The following is a 20,365-nucleotide window of genomic DNA, read 5'->3' as shown; positions in this document are numbered from 1 at the left end:
CAAAATTTCGTTTTTAGTATCCATTTAATTTTTGTTTCTTCCAAGTATTTGTCTAATGTTCATGTTTTATAATATATTCTTGTGTATGGCTCTTTTCACACAGTTTGGGGTAGTAAACTTTAAGTAAGGATCAACTCGGTTCAATTGTAACCGAAGCTCTAACAACAGAATTTGACAACCAAAAATATAACAGAAGAATGGTTGTTTTTTTTGCTGATGCTTAATTATAAGAATTTGTCAAGTTTAATGTTACCTTTTAAAAGCTACGAGCCTGAGAAAATTTGCCTGATTTTGAAAAAAGGGGAAACATCTCATAAAGTCAATGAATTTTGTTGACAATCCCACCATCAGATTCAACGTATCAGAGGACCGTACTGTTCAGATTTCAAGATCCCGTCTGCAAAAATGGTGATTTTTTTTTGCTAAAAGAAAGATCACGGATAGTGTTTATTTATTTATTTATTCTCATCAGGGGTAATCGTATTGAACCAATAGTCTTAGAAGGTCACAAGAGGACTCGTTTAATGAAAAATAAAAGTTCAAGTACCCTTTTAAGTGACAGAAAATATTAGAGGATAACTAGCCCCTCTCCCACGTCTTACCCCTTCATCCCTCCTCCCTCTCAATGTCTTCTGATAAAAAATTTGCGATAGCCTTTTTGTTCATCAAAGTCGAAAGGTCCAATAAATATGACTGGAGATGACAATACCCCCACAGCCCCCGGAGAATTGACGTCAAGTAATGAAATTCGCACATTATTTACTTATAGTAGTCTATTTATTATTAGAAAATATACAGATGTTTTTCAGGTAGAGGGGGAGTTTCCAGAAGTCAGCTTTCCAGGGAAAATTTTACACGGGGGAGTTTCCTAGTATTCATATACAAAATTCGTTTTATTTATCTTATTTTCTCTTTGGTGATTTGATTTTACATTTGGAGATGCTCTGAGGGATTGTTGGAGGGTAATTTTCACTGGAGTAAGATTTTCTTGGGTATTTTGTTCTAGGGGGGGGGTCTTCTGTGGTAGAAATTTGCGATGGGGGAATAATCACCATTCTGGGGGCAAAACTTTCCATTGGAATGGGGAAGATATTACGGAAAAAATGGTCCATATGGGGGAATTTCTGACATGAATTTGAAAAAACGATCAAAAATAAAATAAATCACCTGTCTTTTTTCAAATGAAAGTATGCTAAGGAGAATTTCGCATGCTGAAACGTCTGCAAGAAATTTTCCGGGGAGAATTTGCGGCGAAAATGGAATTGTCTGGGGGTAATCCTCGGATGGGGTGAGGATTTTGTGGAGCAGTTTTCTAAACTGAAAGTAAGGAACAGTGTTAAAACTTAGAACAAACAGAAATATATTCCATATGAGAAAGGAACTGCCCTCTCTTTAATACCCGCTCCTTACGCTAAACCAGGATATTGAGGAGGGGACAGCTCCTATCACACAAGGAATAATTTCTGTTCGTTTTAGCTTTAACGGTGCTCTTCACTTTCGGTTGAAAAACTTGTTGTTGTTATTTGTTGTTGTTGTTGTTACCAAGAAGAATCAATTTTGAGAGTAGCCTATACATCTATACGCAAATATTACCTATATGTCGTTTTTTAGTCTGTCACAATTTTTGATATTCTGAAAAAAAAAAAACACAAATTACAGAACCTATCAATTGATTTTTCTTGCGACAGTAGGAATTTAACCTCGGCAATGGTTTTCCCAGGCGAGGAACCACTCCGCTGTCCATCTCGTAAGGTTGGCAGTTCATCTCTGAGACGTTCGACTTAATTTAGTCGACCTAATCTTAGCAAAAATTTAGTTACTAATTGTAAAAAGTGACATAAAAATCTAAAATGAACAGAAAATTATCTTGTATGCAAGGAGTAGGGGAAGGGATAGAAAAAAAAAAAATTCAAGTTGTGCTTTAGATTTCTTTTTCTTAATTCACTACAAGTTTCGATATTTTGAAAAAAAATTGAATTTAATATTATGATTAATAGATTCTTCCTTGCGATTGTGAGGATTGAACCTCGATACCGGTGGTTCCCGGACGAGACTTCAACTACTCTGCTATCACATGATTAATAATTGTATATTTAGATAATATATGAAATAAATGCGGAAGATTAACAACTATATATAAAAAATAACAATCCCTAAGAAGTTAAGTAACTTCTTTGCATCCTAGAAGCTACGTAAGAAGTAAAACAAGTGTTTACATGACACGGCCGAAATGATTGGGACATGTGCAAAATAAATTTTCCTGTCATGGTTCTTAGTGTTTATTCAGCAATAAAAGTCATTTTCCTACCCTGGTTTTGAATCCCCTATGCATATGTTTTTAGTGGGTGGGCTAGAGACTTAAGTTGAATATAGCTGTAAGCTAATATGGCCTAAGTCCTGACAATTGAATTTTGAAGGACCTGAAATTCAATATCTTGTACCCTTGAGTGGTCTCAATTTTAGAATGTTATACCACCCGTAGATATTGTCGAAAATCAAGTACCATATCAAATTGTATGTTCTAATATGTAGATTTTAGTTTTTGTGAAAAAGTAATTTGATTAAACGAATTTTTATGAGTTTTAGTTGTTTTTTTTCTCTCTCTCCTCGACACAAGGAGGTTTGAGGAGGAGGGCGCTCACAGCACTAAATTAGGGTTTTTTTTGGAAAGGGGCCCAATAATAATACAAACTATGATAACTTGAATTAGAATTCCCTATAAATTCAACAAAATATAGGATTTGAAGGGGGATCAGGACCTCGAGGTCCTTCTCCTAGTGTGTCCTAGGGTGTCCACGGTCTCCTAAGATGTCCAGGGAGCCGTGGGCACCCAGTAACGCAGCCAGGGGAAGAGACAAACCAGAAAATCTTAAGGGATGTGTTTAATCTGTCATTTACTACTTTTGTATTGATCAAGTAAACTGAATAGTTTTTTCTTTTATCAAGGGCCTAATAGGAGTTGATAAATATCAAACTCAAGCAAGATTTGATTGTAACCTTTTCAGCGTATTTTATTTAATAACTAATTTATTAAATTTGAGGAGGTTTGAGGAGGAGGACGCTCACAGCACTAAATTAGGGTTTTTTTTTGGAAAGGGGCCCAATAATAATACAAACTATGATAACTTGAATTAGAATTCCCTATAAATTCAACAAAATATAGGATTTGAAGGGGGATCAGTACCTCGAGGTCCTTCTCCTAGTGTGTCCTAGGGTGTCCACGGTCTCCTAAAGTGTCCAGGGAGCCGTGGGCACCCAGTAACGCAGCCAGGGGAAGAGACAAACCAGAAAATCTTAAGGGATGTGTTTAATCTGTCATTTACTACTTTTGTATTGATCAGCAAAAAAGTAAACTGAATAGTTTTTTCTTTTATCAAGGGCCTAATAGGAGTTGATAAATATCAAACTCAAGCAAGATTTGATTGTAACCTTTTCAGCGTATTTTATTTAATAACTAATTTATTAAATTTAACAATTTGTCTATTTCTTGGTTTGATTAATAATTTATCATTTATTCAATTTATATTCCTTCTGAAACAAGAAACTTTTGCGTCAAGTTTGCAGATGTCACTGAGCCCAGTATATGATATTGATACTTTTCCCTGGGGAATGATTGCTTAAAAAATAGGAAAATTGTCATTTTTTCAACGATTTTGAAGCTCAGTTAAAAGCTCAGGTTAAAATTGTTATCTTTCGTTGTATTTGTGGACGATAACGATCTTTGAAAAAGCTAGGCTTTTATTTACTTCAAATTTGCTCAGAGACTATCTCACCCTCTCCAATTCCAGTCCAAGCTAGTGCCATAATGTACTGATGTATGTACGGATCTATGTACATAAGTTCATATCGTTTGATGTACATACTGATGTATGTACTGAGTTCTGATGTATGTACTGATGTTAAATAAAACCTCTAAACTCCTTAATTCGTAATTACCTTTTTACGAGGACATTTTTGCATTAAGAAATTCACCTTCAACCTAAAAATATTAAATATGTGAAAGTGGTACACTTTTTCGAAAAGTGAGCAAAGATAGTCGGCTCATTAACTAAATAAGTTTTGAATATGAATTTTGAATATTAATTTTGAATATTAATTTTGAAAATTGAATATTAAATAAATAAATTATAATTTATAATTTATAATTTTTATTATAATTTTTATTTATAATTTATATTATAATTTATGAATATTATATTAAATAAATTTAATTTATGAAAATTGAATATTAATTTTGAATATTCTAAACCCTTTTAAGCTTCTTGCACGGCTCGTGCACTGTCCTATTCAATGGATTTGTACCAAACGAGCTCCAACGACCCAGACTTTGCACTAAAATAGAAAGGATGACGATATAATATAATCACATAGTAAAATAAGCAATAAATAATAATAAAGTTATAAATAAAATATATTAAATCCAAAAAGAAAAATATTTAGTGAAAATAAAAAGAAGAAAAAAAAAGTCGACAAAGGATACCAAATTTTTCAAGTAGGCTATTGGTATTGACGTTATGACTGGCTACTAGTTTCAGCAGAACAATTTGTAAGCAAATGATCCAGCTTGTAGCCGACACATTTTTCGGATTTGGATTGACTTTTCGGACTCAAGGCTTTTGACACACTTTTCGGATTCAGAATCAGCTCATACGTATTTTTTAGTTTGGTAGTGAAAGAATCAATTGTATTGCAATTAGTTCAGTTTCTGAGGTTAAATTCTATTCATTACTTAACTATCGACTGTATTAACATATACAGTCGATAAATATACAGTCACGAGAGAGCAGAATTGCACATGCTAAAAATTGAACTGGGAATTTAAACATGAGAATCTATATCAAACAGTTCGTGGTAACGAACTGTAAATAAAAAGCGACCCAGCTCAATAGTACCCGAAACTCTAAAAAATGGAATTTTGATACCAATAGTGACATCAAAAGATTCGCATGTTAATGATGATTTTAAATATAAAAGGGTCATCAAGTTTAGTGTCACCCATCAAAAGTTACAAGCCTGAGAAAATTTGCCTTATTTTAGAAAATAGGGGGAAACGCCCCCTGAAAGTCATAGAATCTTAGCTCCTATCTACAAAAATGTGGATATTCGTATTTTTTGCCAGAAGACCGATCACGGGTGCGTGTTTTTTTGTTTGTTATTTTTTTCTTTGTTTTTTTTTTTCAGGGGTGATCGTATCGATCCAGTGGTCCTAGAATGCATCTTTAACAGGAATTAAAAGTTCTAGTGCACTTTTTAAGTGACCAAAAAATTGGAGGGCACCTAGGCCCCCTCCCACGCTCATGTTTTAATAGCTTAATAATGGCTTAAATAGCCATTTCATTCACCATAGTCGAAAAACTTAATAACTATGTCTTTGGGACAACTTCTTCCCCACAGTCCCCATGGGATGGGCTGCAAGTTACAAACTCTGACAGTGTTTACATATAGTAACGGTTACTGGGAAGTGTACAGAGGTTTTCAGGGATGTTTTTTGGTTTTGGTGGGGGGGGGGAGAAGTCAGGGGGGTTACGTGAGAGGATCTTTCCATGGGGCAAGAGAACTTCAATGAAGTCTTCAATGCACGATTTTCTAGCATTACTTAAAAAAAAAATGAAAAAATAAATATGAAAAGTTTTTTCAACTGCAAGTAAAGAGCAGCATTAAAACTTAAAACGAACGAAAATTATTATGCATATGAGGGGTTCACCTCCTCGTAATACCTCGCTCTTTACGCTAAAGTATTTTTAGAAATTTCAACTATTTATTCTACGGTCTTTTTGATTCAGGGGTCATTCTCAAGGAATTGGGACAAAATTTAAGCTTTAGTGTAAAGAACGTAAGTGTTGACGAGGAGGTGAACCGGCTCATATACGTAGTGAAAACATACGAATATAGAAGTTTGTTACGTAAGTTAATTCGTAAGTTACGTATATTTTTACTAATGAAAATGTTCGTAAAAAATTAAAAGTTCTTGTTGCCTTTTTAAGTAATTAAAAAATTTGAGGGCAACTAGGCCTCCTCTCCCGCTGCTTTTTTCTTAAAATCTTCCCATTAATGCTATGAGAACGCCATTTAGCCAAAAAAAAAAATTATCCGCAAATTTCGTTTTATATATTTATGCGCGGAGAGCCAAAATCGAAACATGCATTAATTCAAAAACGTTCAGAAATTGAATAAAAAAACAAGTTTTTTAACAGAAAGTAAGGATCGACATTAAAACTTAAAACGAGTAAATTACTCCGTATATGAAAAGGGCTTTTCCTCCTCAACGCCCCGCTCTTTATGCTAATGTTTTAACTGTTTTAAAAAGAAGAGTTAAGAGAAAGAGTCAAACTTTAGTTTAAAGAGCGGGGTGTTGAGGAGGAAAAGCCCCTTTCCTCTGTTCGTTTTAAGTTTTAATGTCGCTCCTTACTTTCTGTTAAGAAAACTTGTTTTTTTATATTTAATTTTAGTTAAAGATTTCATTTTGCCTTAGACCCAAATTAAAATTTCGTGAAAGTTTTCGCTTATTAATTGGTTTTGATTAATTAAAAAGTTGATTTAATTTTCTAGACTATAGGTTAGTCGAAAGAAAATCATCCGTATATTCGGCCCAGTGTAAAACCAAGGTATAAAAAGAAAATGAAATAAACATATATATAAAAATATAAAAGAAAGATACAAGATAAAATAACTAATATATTTATGTGTGTTTTAATCTGTGACCTTGTAATTTTGTTCGAAGTAGGCCTTTGTATGACGGTGATGGTACTTTTTTTTTAAGGTCAACTTGATTTTCTTCTCTTATATGTTCCCTATGCTCTTTGGTACCCACATCACGGCCGTATTGAGGGGGTTTACTTGGTTTGACTTCCCCCCATGAACTTTTTTTCTGACTTGTACAAAATTAACAAAAATACAAGTTAACAAAATTGTTGTTTTGATTGTTAATTTTTTCATCCCCCCTCCAAACAAAATAATGAATACGGCCCCTGATCCACAGTAGAACCCGATTGACCATTTCCTCTCACATCATACCCATCGTATCAATTTTCTCGGTACCCAATTTGAAACTTAGCCTACACTTTTGCAGACTTGGTGCAAATGTTGAAATTCACTAACAAATAGCAAAAAAATACTTCACTATATTTTTCTAAGTTTTTCACCTTAAATACCTGAAACAAACAATAAACAGACCTCTTCCTTAATTCAATTAACTATTTCTGTTAAAAAGCGTTAACTTTCTCGTCATTTATTTTGTTTTTCTTTATAATAAATTATTTCTGTTAGTCTTTTTATCTGGAGAAAGTGTTCTTTTTTCTTGGAATGACTAATGTTTTTAACCTTCAGAGTTTGAATATTTATGTTTTATTGCACATCATTAAGCGGACATTTCCCTATGAGGAAAAATTCTTTGCGTTTCCTTTAAGGTTTTTCCATAGTTTAATATTGAACTAGCAGTGTATTTTTAATTATCATTGGGCTTTAAATTAGCCTTTTGAATTTAAATAGCTATTGACTAGTCACTAATTAGCTAATTAGTTCGATTACATTGTATTGAAAGAAAAATAAAAAATTTATGGCTTAAGAATACAGGGACATTTGCTGGGGGAGGGGAGGAGGCTTGTTTTGTCCAAATCATAGTTTTTTTTTGGATTTTTTGGGTAGTTCTTATTGAAATAATCAAACATATTTTTGAGTCATCATTCTTTGAGTCATATTTATGTCAATTCTTTTTGGGTCGTTAAAAGAAATATTTAGAAAAGCGAAAATATCAAGAATTCAGTATGGTATAATACATAGAGGCAGTTCTGCATTTATGGGTTAGTATTTGAATCCGAAACGAAAGGCAAAGGACGTTATCAGTGCTTATTAGGCATTTCAATGACAAATAAGAGAATCAGAATTTCAGTCAAAGTTACTTATCGGTTATATAATAGACATTATTAAATTTCAACACAAGAAACTGGTCAAGTAACTTCTTTATACTTTCGATCATTTGGATGGCAAAGATCTGATGGGATAATAACCGGTTAGTTTGCTTTGACTATGATAGAAAATAGTGTCTCTATATTAAAGGCGGCAGTAAAGGCAGAAGGAACACCTCCTTTTAACACGATTCTTAACGACATTTCTACGTTCTGGGTACATAATTCTAAGTTGTAATTTTACAATTTACCTAATAAATTATTATATTTTCATCATATTCTGTTTTATTTCATTAGCTTTTTCAAAAGTTTGGGCTATATATTTGCACATTAGGGGGGGGGGGGGGGTAAATTATAGCATATATTAAATACAGCAATGGTTAGTTGAAGCATTTAATATATGCTATGCTTTACCCCCCCCCCTAATTTGCAAATATATAGCCCGAATTTTGTTTCTAAACCATCATATATTTATCATATTTTGTTTCATTCCATTAGCATTAATCGAACCTCACTTCCCAAGTATATATTATATAACCGATAAGTACCCAATTAAATGTTTGAAATTAAAATTAAAACCATTAGATGATTCGTGGAGTGGATCCTCCTCTACCGAGTTTCATGACCAAACTACAACCGATTTGATCTATCTAGTTTTAGTACGAGAATCATTATAAAAAGTATGAAGTCTTATTTTCATTTGCAATGATTTCTTTTTCATTCAGGAAATTATATTTACTGTATATCTACCTACATTATTCTTCAGTAATTCCATTTCTGTCCTATTTGCACATGTAGAGGGTGTATTCAGTTCCTCTTTTGAAAGTTTTAAAACAAGATAATCCATTCTTGAACTGATAGATTCTAGGAAATAAAATCATCTTAAATATCAGGGAAAAAATTGACCTGGGCAAATGTGGCGAAATAGGCTCAAATTTTCATTTGATGCCAAAGTTTCAAACGCAGTATATTTGAAAAAATATTAATTTGGAACATATTATGAAGTGTAAGGGACTCCTGTTTTTCTTGTTTTCCTTTTATTAAAACGAGCGTGGATTAATTAAAAAAAAATTATCTGCTCAAAGTAAAGAGCAAATTTGACACTTAAAACGAGCAACAGTTTTAAATTTATGTAATAAATTATTCTTTTCCAAATTATTGGGGGGTAACTGCGCCCCTGGGCCCTTCCTCCCAAAGACGCCACTGGTATTGGGAAAATTTTTGCAAAATTTCCGATTTTCTAAGTTTTCTAAATTCTTTCTTGGGAATTGTCTATTTCTTATTAGAAACAGCGATGCCAACCACTTTATTTCTAATAAGAAAAAAAGGAATTCCCAAGAAAAATCTAGACAACATGAATGATCAAAAATTTCAGACTTCTTCCAGAAGAAAAAGCAAAATAAACTTTCTTGAGCCAAGCTTTGCTTGGCTTAACACAATATTTATGCTTTTCAAATAATCTAATTATCTCTTAGTAATTCTCATACAAATTTGGTAATTATCAATGAAGCTCAAATAGCTGGATAGCGCAGTGTCTGTGTTTTGAGCATATTGTTCAGCATGAGTCTAAATTTCTGGAAAATTGACTTACAATGTGAAAAAAAAAGAAAAATTTTAAGCATCACAACAAGCATAAACGCTGTCTAGGTCTATTTCGTACAAGAAGAAAGAAAGAAGAGGAGGAACACAGACTATGTCATGTTTTAAAAAAAATTATGTAAAACTAATTTTTTCTTCATTAGTAGTTGGACAGCGATGTAAAAATCATGAGGTCTGATGATTCATTGAATAGTTTAAATCAGCAATTCCCATTATGGGTTCTATGCCACCCAAGACTGTCATGCAGTAAAACTAAGGGGGTCATCATGGAATTCCATAAGGGGGGGGGGGTCGTGATCCCCCCTGTTATTTACATTTTAAAAGGGAAAATCATATGTTAATAAAATAAGTTGTTCTATAATGAAAATAATGAAGTATATATTATAATATAAAATTTATATTATAATATAAATTTATATTATATTATATATATTTATAATATAAATATATATTTATAATATTTATATATATGTTTATATTATAATATAAAGTATATTATTATTATATTATAATAAATAATACGGCATTAGGCTTTACAGTCCCTACCGGTGGTGCTGATCACCTTTTCTTGGCCCTTCAGCCAGGAAGTGCAATGTGGGGCTGGGGGCCAACCATCCTGTGCTTCCTCACACCTTCCCGTTTACCTTCCCCAGATTTCTCCAGGCACCCATTGAGACCTGGGTTGACTCTGGCTGAGCTTACAGAATCACGCCACTGACCGTCCCAAACTATATAATTGGGTACACTAGGATTTGAACCCTCGTCCTCTCAGACAAATGATCCTGAATCCAGCACACCAATCCACTCGGGTAGGACGGCTTGCATATATATTCAAAAATATAAATTTTTTTTCATACCCCCCTCTAAATGTATCTTATAGGCGCCCATGGGTGTCATGGAGATGGTCAAAACCATTTGAGCACACACCACAGCTATCTCGCCGATCGGAATTTATTAGGCTACGTATCAACGAAATAAAAAACGCATTTCTCAGCCAAAAGTTTGCTCAAGCAACAATAGAATGTGTTTTTGTCGTGGCTAAAAAATTTTGTCGAACTAATTGTACATAGAAAATGGCTTTATTTCTTCTTTTTTATGAATCTCCCACAATTAAGATTTGTTCATCATTAAAGACTCATACAGTATTACATTTAAATATTCCCCCAAAGGCTCATTGAAATGTAAAGAATGGGGAAGACAAACGAGTCACTAACTCGGAGAGAAAAATAATAATCACGTAGTCACAGAGAGAAGAGCAAAAAGGAAAAAATAAATATCTTGCTGAACAGGGCCGAATATAGAATTTTTTTCGGGGAAGGGGGTAAAAAAACTTCAAAAGCGCATAAAAAATGTGTTTATATTCATTTTTGATACGTTTTCAGGAGTCGGGCAAATATTTCGGTGTGAGGAAGAGTCAAAACCCCTAATTTCCCCTGGATGGCCCCTTGTTTCTGAGCCCTTTTTAATTATATTTTAATTCTTGTAATTATCTTTTTATAATTAATTTTCCTTAGGTCTACAAGGATTTGCCAGACTTTGCCCGGGAGATGTATTTGAGATCAGTTTGAGACATGGACCCCAAAAATGGAAGTCAAAAGGTAGAATCGCCAAAGATTCTAGCCAAACCTGGGATTCCACCGAAGCTACCTTGAAGCCGATTTTTGATCAGGTGTTGATTATTCGTGCAGTTGAGCTTCGAAGTTTCGGTAAAAAGGTACTTCAAATTTACCTTTTTTTTTCTAGGGTTCTATTAAGGGCGAGGGTAAGAAGATCGCTTGTACTATTATTTTTATTTATTATCAATTAAGAAAAATGGTTTCCAAAATACTGTTTTTAAAGCTAAGTAAAGAGCCATAAAAACCTAAAATTGAGCAAAAATAAAGCCATACAATAATTCAAGCTTAAAACGAACAGGGATTAAAATGAATAATGACATCAATTATTAATATAACAGATACTATTTTGACGCTCGGATCAATCCTAAAACTAACAGAAATTAAGATGGATAATGGAGTCAAACTTGAAACGGACAGTTATCACCGCGAATAGGAGAAAAGTTCCTAAGCCCCTAGACTCTTGAGCGTCTCAAGGTACTTGTTTTTACTTTAGGTTCACTTTGGCCTAGGGCTTACGGCTCTGCTGATCAGGGACAAGAAGGTTTTGGTCCATTTCCGAACCTCTTAATACCTTACTCTCTTTCAAAAAAATATTTGTTGCCCAGGCAATATTCTTGAAAGTCTCAATCCAGTCGAGAAAAAAAAATTCGGCTCTTTTTTTGTGCAATTATTTTGGAGGAACCAAATTTCTTTGCCCCCCCCAGAAAAATGTCCATGTGCTCTTAAGCCATACAAAGTTTCATTTTGTTTTAATACAACGTCATCTTGTTTCTTCAAATGGTTTATTATTCATGGTTGTGTTCCAATAACTGTTTTTTTTGGTATGAATTGTTTCAAATTTCCAATCTATGAATTTTTTTTAATCTTTCTTTTAGGGGAAATTGTGAATATTTTCTTCAGGTTCGTTAGGAATGGTTCTTATCCATTGTTTCCTTGTTTCTGTGCCAAAATCGCTAATACGACTCATTATGTTTTTATATTTCATATCTTTATGTATAATATGCATTATATATTTTATGTGTATTTATAATTAATATTTTTTCTCTTTCTTTTTTTTCTTCACCTAATTCAATAGCATATATAAAAATATAATAAACAGTTTCTACTGTTTTAAAAAGTAGAGTTGAGAGGAAGAGTCAAACTTAAGCGTAAAGAGCAGGGCGTTGAAGAGGGATCAGCCCCTTTCATATACGGGGTAATTTCTGCTCGTTTTAAGTTTTAATGTCGCTCCTTACTTTCAGTTAAAAAAAACTTTTATTAATTTAATAATTTAAAGTAACGGCTCATGCCCCATTCAAAATCCCATGATTGCTCACATAATTAGGCATTTTTTGTATTTCCATTTGAAGTTGCAAGTTATGTATTCAACCAATTGCAAAAACAAAGGGAGTTTTTTGGCAATTGATTAATTTAGTCACAGACTGAAGAAAAGAAAAAATATAATCTTTTGCTAATTTCTAAGCAAAATGAAGTCTATTCATTGTAGATACAGCTTAAATTATATGTCCAAAGTATCAGCAAGGTTTTGAATGAAATTGGGGAGCACCACAAGGAACTCCCAAAAACATCAAATAAATCAATTGATATTTCTTTTGGGCTGATTTTCAACGTTCCAAGCAGGCATGTCAGGATATTTTAAGGGACTGCCCTTTTTTGAACTTAAAAAAAAATCTGATCCGTTTCATCGGAAAGATAGAATTAACACTTTCTAATCATGCAAGTTTGATTAAATCTGAATGACTCTAAATTCGGTACAAAAAAGGAGAAGTTAAACCGCTTTCTAAGGTATTCGGGGTAGTAGTGTCGGCTTCTATGAGCTATGGCAACAACGCTCAATCAATTCTAAATAGTTTGGTTACACAAACTAAAAAAAAAATATATATATATAATTGACGAGACAGGGTAATTCTTTAAGGTCCGTTTAAAAATTTTTTGGGGTCAATTCTTTAAGGTCCATTGAAATATTTTTTTGATGAAGAGGAGAGGGTCTTAGGCCCGTGCCCTGTTCAAAATCTCATGATTTTTTACATAATTTTATCTGTTTTAATTTTCTTTTCTGAAGATTAAGTTTTTTATTCAACCAAATTCATATTTCATATTACAAGATTTTAATCAGTTTTAGCTAGTTTTTTGGCAATTGATTTACTTAGTCATGCACTTCCTTATTATTATTTTCTTCATTGAAGGTTTTTTATGAGGTTTCTATTCTTGTGAGGCTGAATCATTTTTAATTAACCTTTGCCACTACACTGATCTCAGACACTTGTCAGATTGTTGTGCTATTTAAAGCACTAGAATTTGAAGTGTTATGAATTAGACATTGGCTGCAAGCCACTGTTATTTTGTAATTTCTTTCTCAGTATGCAAATTTTGGAAAGCCTTGATTCATTCTAAAATTACTTTGGCGCAAGTACTCTAAGAATGAGTCAAGGTTCTAGTCCTATAAGTCTCCCCAGGTGCTTACGTTTATATAGGGGGAGGTTAATAATAATAATAATGAGATAGTTGATAATTTGAATATGAATAACCCAAAAATAAAAATAAAGATTATTGAGGGAGCTAACCTTACGTGTGTCGCTGAGACTCTTAAGTAATCAATCAATTTAATAAAACTGCATAGTTTTAATACATCTAGAAATAGGGGAATAAAATTTATTTTTCATAGTAGAACTGCACTTTTTCTAGTTGGCATGTTTACATTACTACATAATCATATCGATTATGATTATTACTATATAATCATAATCATATAATAAATCACTAACATATTCGGACAGTCCCTTGTGATAGGTCAATCTGTCCCTATATGGTCCAGTGAGGTTAAAGTAGTACTGGTACTACAGTAGAATATTCAGCGCTTAGGTGCAAAGATGGCAAAACAAGTAAAACGATAGTCAAACAGTTCGTGATAACGAACTGTAAGTAAGGAGGGACCCGGTTCAATATTAACCGAAACTCTAAAAAATGGAATTTTGATAACAATAGATACACCAAAAGAATCTGATTTTTATACTCATTTTAAATATATAAGTTTCATTAAGTTTAGTCAAGTTTAGACCCATCAAAAGTTATGAGGCTGAGAAAATTTGCCTTATTTTCAGAAAAGGGGGAAACAGCCCCTAAAAGTCATAATCTTAATGAAGATCACACCGTCAGATTCAGCGTATCAGAGAACCCTACTGCATAGGTTTCAAGCTCCTATATGCACAAATTTGGAATTTTTCATTTATTTGGCAGAAGAAAGTTCACGGATGCGTGTTTACTTGTTTTTTTTCTAGTGGTGACCGTATTGACCCCTTGGCCCTAGAATTTCGCTTCCAATTTTTTATTCGGTCCAGTTTTTTATTGTTAAAAAAATAGAGCTGTGAGGAAGAGTCAAGCTTTAGCGTAAAGAGCGAGACTTTAAAGGAGGGGACAGCCACTTTCATGTACGAAATAATTTAAGTTCGTTTTAAGTTTTTATGTCGCTCCTTACTTTTAGATAAAAAAAATTACTTTTTTTTCTTTATTTAATAAAAAGTAAGAGTCGCTTTAAGACTAACATGGAACGAGAAATGAGGATCGCCATATCCAATTTTATTTTGAGATTTGAGAAATTGTATTGTAAATAACAAGCCTATTCTTACCATTAATAATTTAAATAATTTTAATTGGACTAATTTAACAATTTAAACTGCCATTTAATAATTTTAATAAGATCAATTATGATTGTTGTTCAATTAACTGTTTTGAATTTAATATTTATGCTGAACTTACTTTGAACAACTCTAACCACATCGAAATCCACTTCATCTGCAGTTGGAACCTTTATTGAATGCCATTGCTGAGCCTGAAAGCTTCAACTTAATACGCTCAGCTGTTCCTGAAATATTGCTGATGCGCCCTTCTGAAAACATGCATATAGTGCACTTTGATTTTGTTCAACATCCCCCTAGACAGTTCCTAAAAGTAGTCGCAACTAGAATTAGTCGCCGTCGTAAGCAGTCACCACCGGAAGTCATCTTAGTTGCAGTGTCGCTGCAGTAGTCACAAGTAGTTGGATTTGTAGTCACAGCAGCTGTTGCAGTTGTAATAACCTTGCAATTTTCAAGTTAATACCCTTACCCGTTCATAGTATATTGCATATACATCTTTTTGATAACTTGGATGCCCATAGTGTCTTCTGATTTAGCTCGTAATGATAACCACATCAAAATCCACTTCATCTGCAGTTGGAACCTTTATTGAATGCCTTTGCTGAGCGATCAGCTGCTGCAAACAAGAACTTGGCAACCACCCAGATTAACGGAATATTATCAAAAAACTAGACATCATATATTTGTAATATTCAAAGGAAAATAATGTTCATTTTTGATTTTTCGCTGTTGAGTGACCAATTGCTTTTAAAAAGACAAGTTTCTCAAGAAGGTGGAAATTTTTGAAAAAAATAAATAACAGGTGTAGAAGGGAGTTGCGAAAAAATCTGATACTTTTAGGTAACTGCATCCCGAAGAAGATTGAAAGTCTCTTTAGAACGTTTAATTTTTGCAGGTGGCTTAGGCCATAAGTTTTGCCAATTTTTTTCTAATTTTGCAAGAAAGAGACAAATTTTTGAAAGAAATCTGATGTATCAAGAAAGCAGCGAAAAAATATGATGCTAAGGGAGCTATAACCTCAAAAAGATTAAAAACCTCTTTAGAGCGTTTAATTTTTGTCCGTGGCTTTAGGCCATAAGTTTTGCCAATTTTTTTCTAATTTTGCAAGAAAGAGAAAATTTTTTGAAAGAAATCTGATGTATCAAGAAAGCAGCGAAAAAATCTGATGCTAAGGGAGCTATAACATCAAAAAGATTAAAAACCTCTTTAGAGCGTTTAATTTTTCTCGGTGGCTTTAGGCCATAAGTTTTTCCTATTTTTCGAATTTCGCAAGAAAGGGAACGATTTTGAAAGAAATCTGATATATCAAGAAAGCAGGGGAATCTTATGTTAAGGGAGCCGTAACCTCAAAAAGATTGAAAGCCTCTCTACCCGTTTAATTTTTGTACATGGCTTTAAGCGACACGTTTTTCCAAATTTTCGTATTTCACAAGAAAGGCAGAATTTTTGAGAAAAATCTTATTGTTTGAAGAGAACAGCGAAAAAATCTGATGTTATAGGTTGTCTCAACCTCAAAAAGATTGAGAACCTCTCTAATCCGTTTGATTTTTGTAGGTGGCTTTGGGTGATAAGTTTTGTCAAGTTTTGGATTTATTTTGTGCTGTGCCTCAGCTGATGACTGTCAATTTGAATTCCAGTGGTTCTCTCAAACTACATCTTATGATCACGTGGGAGTAAGTCCATTTCTTTTTTACCATAATTGCAATTCTGTCCACCTCAGTCATTTTTCGAAAATATTTTAAAATATACCAGTATACGGTCAGTAACATTAATTTATGAAAATTTAGATGGGGGTAAAATTAATTTTTCAAAATCTAAAGGGGGCGAGTGACTCTGTTTTTTTCACTTTTAATTAATATAAAAAAATGCGTTTTTCATCGAAAATACTCCCAAAAAGTACGTTTCAAAATCAGAGGGTAGGGGATGGATCCCCCCTTTTCAATTGACTACCCTGACTGCAGTCCTTTCTTGAGAAGCGGAATTACAAATAACTGCAGCCAATAAAGCTGCAGTAATGTCTTTTACATAAGACCTATGTAAATATGTCTTATGTCTCCTTCTTGATTTTTGTCATTGACTAATCAGAGTCGGGATTTGCCCGCATGTTTAAGTATAGTCTAGCTCGAGCATTGATCTCATGAAATAATTTATCACGAGAAATACAAAAAGTGCCCAGAGAATGCAAAAAATATTTTGAGAAATACAAAAATTGTCGGGTATTCACTCATTTCTATCTTTCAATTAATGAATGTAATTAATTTAATTATTGTGAATTGAAACATTGGAAATCGATTAAAAAAACTAGTTGGATGAAGACCCTTAACTTAAAATTAGTTTCAGTTAAAGGTTAAATTTTGACTCAACAGCCAAACAATATATTATCAAGTTATTATGCGCTCTATCAGGTTTTGTATATATTATTATGTGCTTAATGTAAACAGTTATAGCACTGTATAAATACCATAGATATAGATATAAAAATCTTCCCAACGATTAATTTTTGGGAGAATTAAATCTTCCCAACGATTAGATTTGTTAACTGTGACAATTTTCCTCCGTCATCGTTTTCGTCAAGGTGACAGAAGAGTTTCCAAGGTGCTACGCTGAGATGCACTGAAGATTCTGATCAATCATCCGATACCATTTTATGGTTCTCACAAAAAGGTCTATAGCAAGAAAAGGCATTTTCTAGGAGGTCAACACCACCCATACTGTGATTGTAGTTCTTGACAATGGGTGGCTGTGGGATAAATATATCTTTACGAGCTTTGCTTGAGTACTGTTTGGCTTGAAACTTGGGCGCAATAGCATCAAATTTGGCTGTGACGCATACAACGATCTGAAGTCCGACGATCTGAATCCGACAAATCTGAAATCAAAGAACGTGCACTCCTTTTTCATAGTCTCAAAGTCTTCCAAAGAGCAACCTCTCAAGCGATTTTCACGGAGTGTTCCAGTCACCTTAAAACCGAGGCGTGAAGCTGAACAAGCAAGTTATAGCTTGTAAAAAAAGTTCTAAAAAGATTACTGCAGCAGAAGGTCCCATACGGTTTCAACTTCGAGTTTACAATCTCTAAGAGTGGTCGGACTTAGGTCACTTTATCGCCACGGCCATGATTTTCATTGTTCGCGAGGTACAGATACTGCTATATTTTAGTGAAAATGTTTCTACCCATGGCTTTGGCTACGATGGGTTCACCCAAGTCATCTGACTTAGACCAATATAACCGTTCACTTAGAAGCTTATGGTAACCAGACAGTAGTATAATCGCCAAGAAAGTATTTGAGGTCCTCAAAGCTGAAAGTGCTGTTTTAAGTCACTTTTCTGGGACACATATCTGGCAGTGTCTTTGACAATCAAATCACGAATATCGTTATCAAAGAAATGGCAGAGGATATCATACTCAGACATATTTATCAAGTGAGCCAATTTATCAGGGGCACTCTCATGGTGTGAACAAGGGATTGGCAATGTATAAGTTTTTTTTCCTGTGGGGCTTGCTTGGTTTGATTTTTCGGGGTAGTCCGAGCTTTTCTCTTGGGAGTCAGACTAATGATGGGCATATCATCACTATCAGGCACAGGAACAGCAAGTGCCGTATGAATCTCTGGCCTCCCTGTAACATCACGCGGAAAACTTTGGGATACATCAGCTTCCGCAGCCTCATTGTTTCCCTCATCTTCGTCACTCATTTCAGCCAGTCAGGAGGGATTATAGTCATGTCAGCAGGGTCCTCATCATCGCCAGACATCTCTTCTATTGCGGAAACAGCTTCCTGAATGTTCCGAAATATTTTGGATCTCATCCGTAAAGAAAATGTTTTTTTTTTAGCTCAAATCAGCCAATACTTGTTTCGGCCCATTGTTCCCAATTAGAATACTTTCGTAAAAACATTGAGAAATAGATTTTTCATAGCAGACTGACAAATAGAGTTCCATAATCCTACTCCCTAATGAAATGGCTTTGCCAATGACTATAGTTTGGACAGTATTAGTTTAAACTATAGCTAAGCCTTAGCTTAGAAGTAGCTTCTTCAATTTTCTTAAAATTTCCAGTTTTACTAAAATCAAGGAAATATATTTACCCTTGAATGTGAAAGTTTATTCTTATGATTTAGACACTGTTCTTAGCTATGGAACACTCCTGGGCGTCTTAACTACACAAAAAAATTAGCTAAAACAAAATCTAATTCAAATTGTTCCCAATTGAGAACAATGGGCGCTAATGAGTTAAAAAAATTTACTTATTATTCAAGGTTTAAGTCTGTTCCTCTAAGATCCCTTAATGTTGTTGTTGCTAATCAAAATATTTCGTGCCAGGAAATGTGTGATCAAAGTGTATTTCCTCTCCCTAAAACTAGTTTCTTGATAAAACAAGTTTTGCTCTTATGTTACATGCCGAATGTACTATCAATACAAATATGTTAAGATAATCAAAAATTAAAATGAAAGTTTCGAAGGGAATGAAATTACTTGTTTTGGGAAAATAATATATATATATATATATATATATATATATATATATATATATATATATATATATATATATATATATATATATATATATATATATATATATATATATATATAGATATATATAATGAAAATTGTATATTTGAATTTTGCATCTAGTGGTAAGACTTGATGTTCTATAATTTGAGCAATTTTATAATTTATTAAGTTAAATGAAATTCTAATTTTATTGGTTTATTATTTAATTGAATTATATAAAATAGTATATATTATTAATTATAGTTAATTATATTTTATAAGTTACTATACTTATTAATTACATATGTTTTATAATCTGTATATATAAAATATATTTTACAATCCAATTTTATAACTTGTTATGTTTTGTAATTTATAATTCGAGCAGTGGTGTGAACTCACAGAAATTTAAGGAGAACAATGAAATATATTGTTTAAATTTAAAGGGGAGGGTGCAATTTTGTGTTATTTTTTCAATCATACGAAAGAAAATACCAAAAAGTGTACGATAATACCATATTTCAACTAAAATACCTCAAAATATTTCAAGACCAAGGAAGAGGTCGTGTACACCTGGCATTTATTCTCTGGTTTTCAAGTTAAGATACCCAAAAACTGAAATGTTCAAAATCTAGGGGTAGTTCCTCCTCCATAATTGGTACCCTTGGTAAAACTTATCTGTCGAAAACTTAAATTCAAATATGATGATTCAAAGGATTGTCATTAATAATATTCGCACGGAGGAGAAAGCTGAATAAAGTATAGCTTAATGTCATATGGGTAATGGTTATATGGGTGATGGGTAATGTTATAAATACATTATAAATAGTATGATCGCTAAGTATGCTAAGTATGATCAGGTATGCTAAGTATGCTAAGTATGATATGCTAAGTATAATCACTATACGCTAAGTATGATCAGGATATTACACTTTTCTGGTTCTGAAACAACCAATGTTTGTTTTGAAAAAAAAAAATGAAGGGAAAAATGTATAAAAGATCAAAAACCGTTTAGCATTCTAGGTTCCATATGAAGGCCCCCCCTCCTTCTGCATCAATTGGGGACATCTACAGTTTTGCTAGATGACTTTTTTCTGTACCTATACTCGTTTAAAACACT

General features: G+C 33.2%; 1 protein-coding gene across 9 annotated transcripts in view; it reads left to right on the top strand.

Annotated features, from left to right (window-relative positions):
- LOC136025657 (rho family-interacting cell polarization regulator 2-like) overlaps positions 1-20,365 on the top strand; it is a 157,657-nt gene that overhangs the window by 70,650 nt on the left and 66,642 nt on the right. For all 9 annotated transcript variants that reach the window (XM_065701647.1, XM_065701652.1, XM_065701642.1 and 6 more), the window contains 2 exons: positions 11,018-11,217; positions 16,309-16,427. In XM_065701647.1, the coding sequence (XP_065557719.1) occupies positions 11,018-11,217; positions 16,309-16,427 (319 nt within the window). The remainder of the gene's footprint in view (positions 1-11,017; positions 11,218-16,308; positions 16,428-20,365) is intronic.

Source organism: Artemia franciscana, chromosome 1 (assembly GCF_032884065.1).
Source record: "Artemia franciscana chromosome 1, ASM3288406v1, whole genome shotgun sequence".
Classification (NCBI taxonomy): Eukaryota; Metazoa; Arthropoda; class Branchiopoda; order Anostraca; family Artemiidae; genus Artemia; species Artemia franciscana.
The sequence above is the reverse complement of the archived record's forward strand: the minus strand, read 5'-3'. Positions and strand labels throughout refer to the sequence as shown.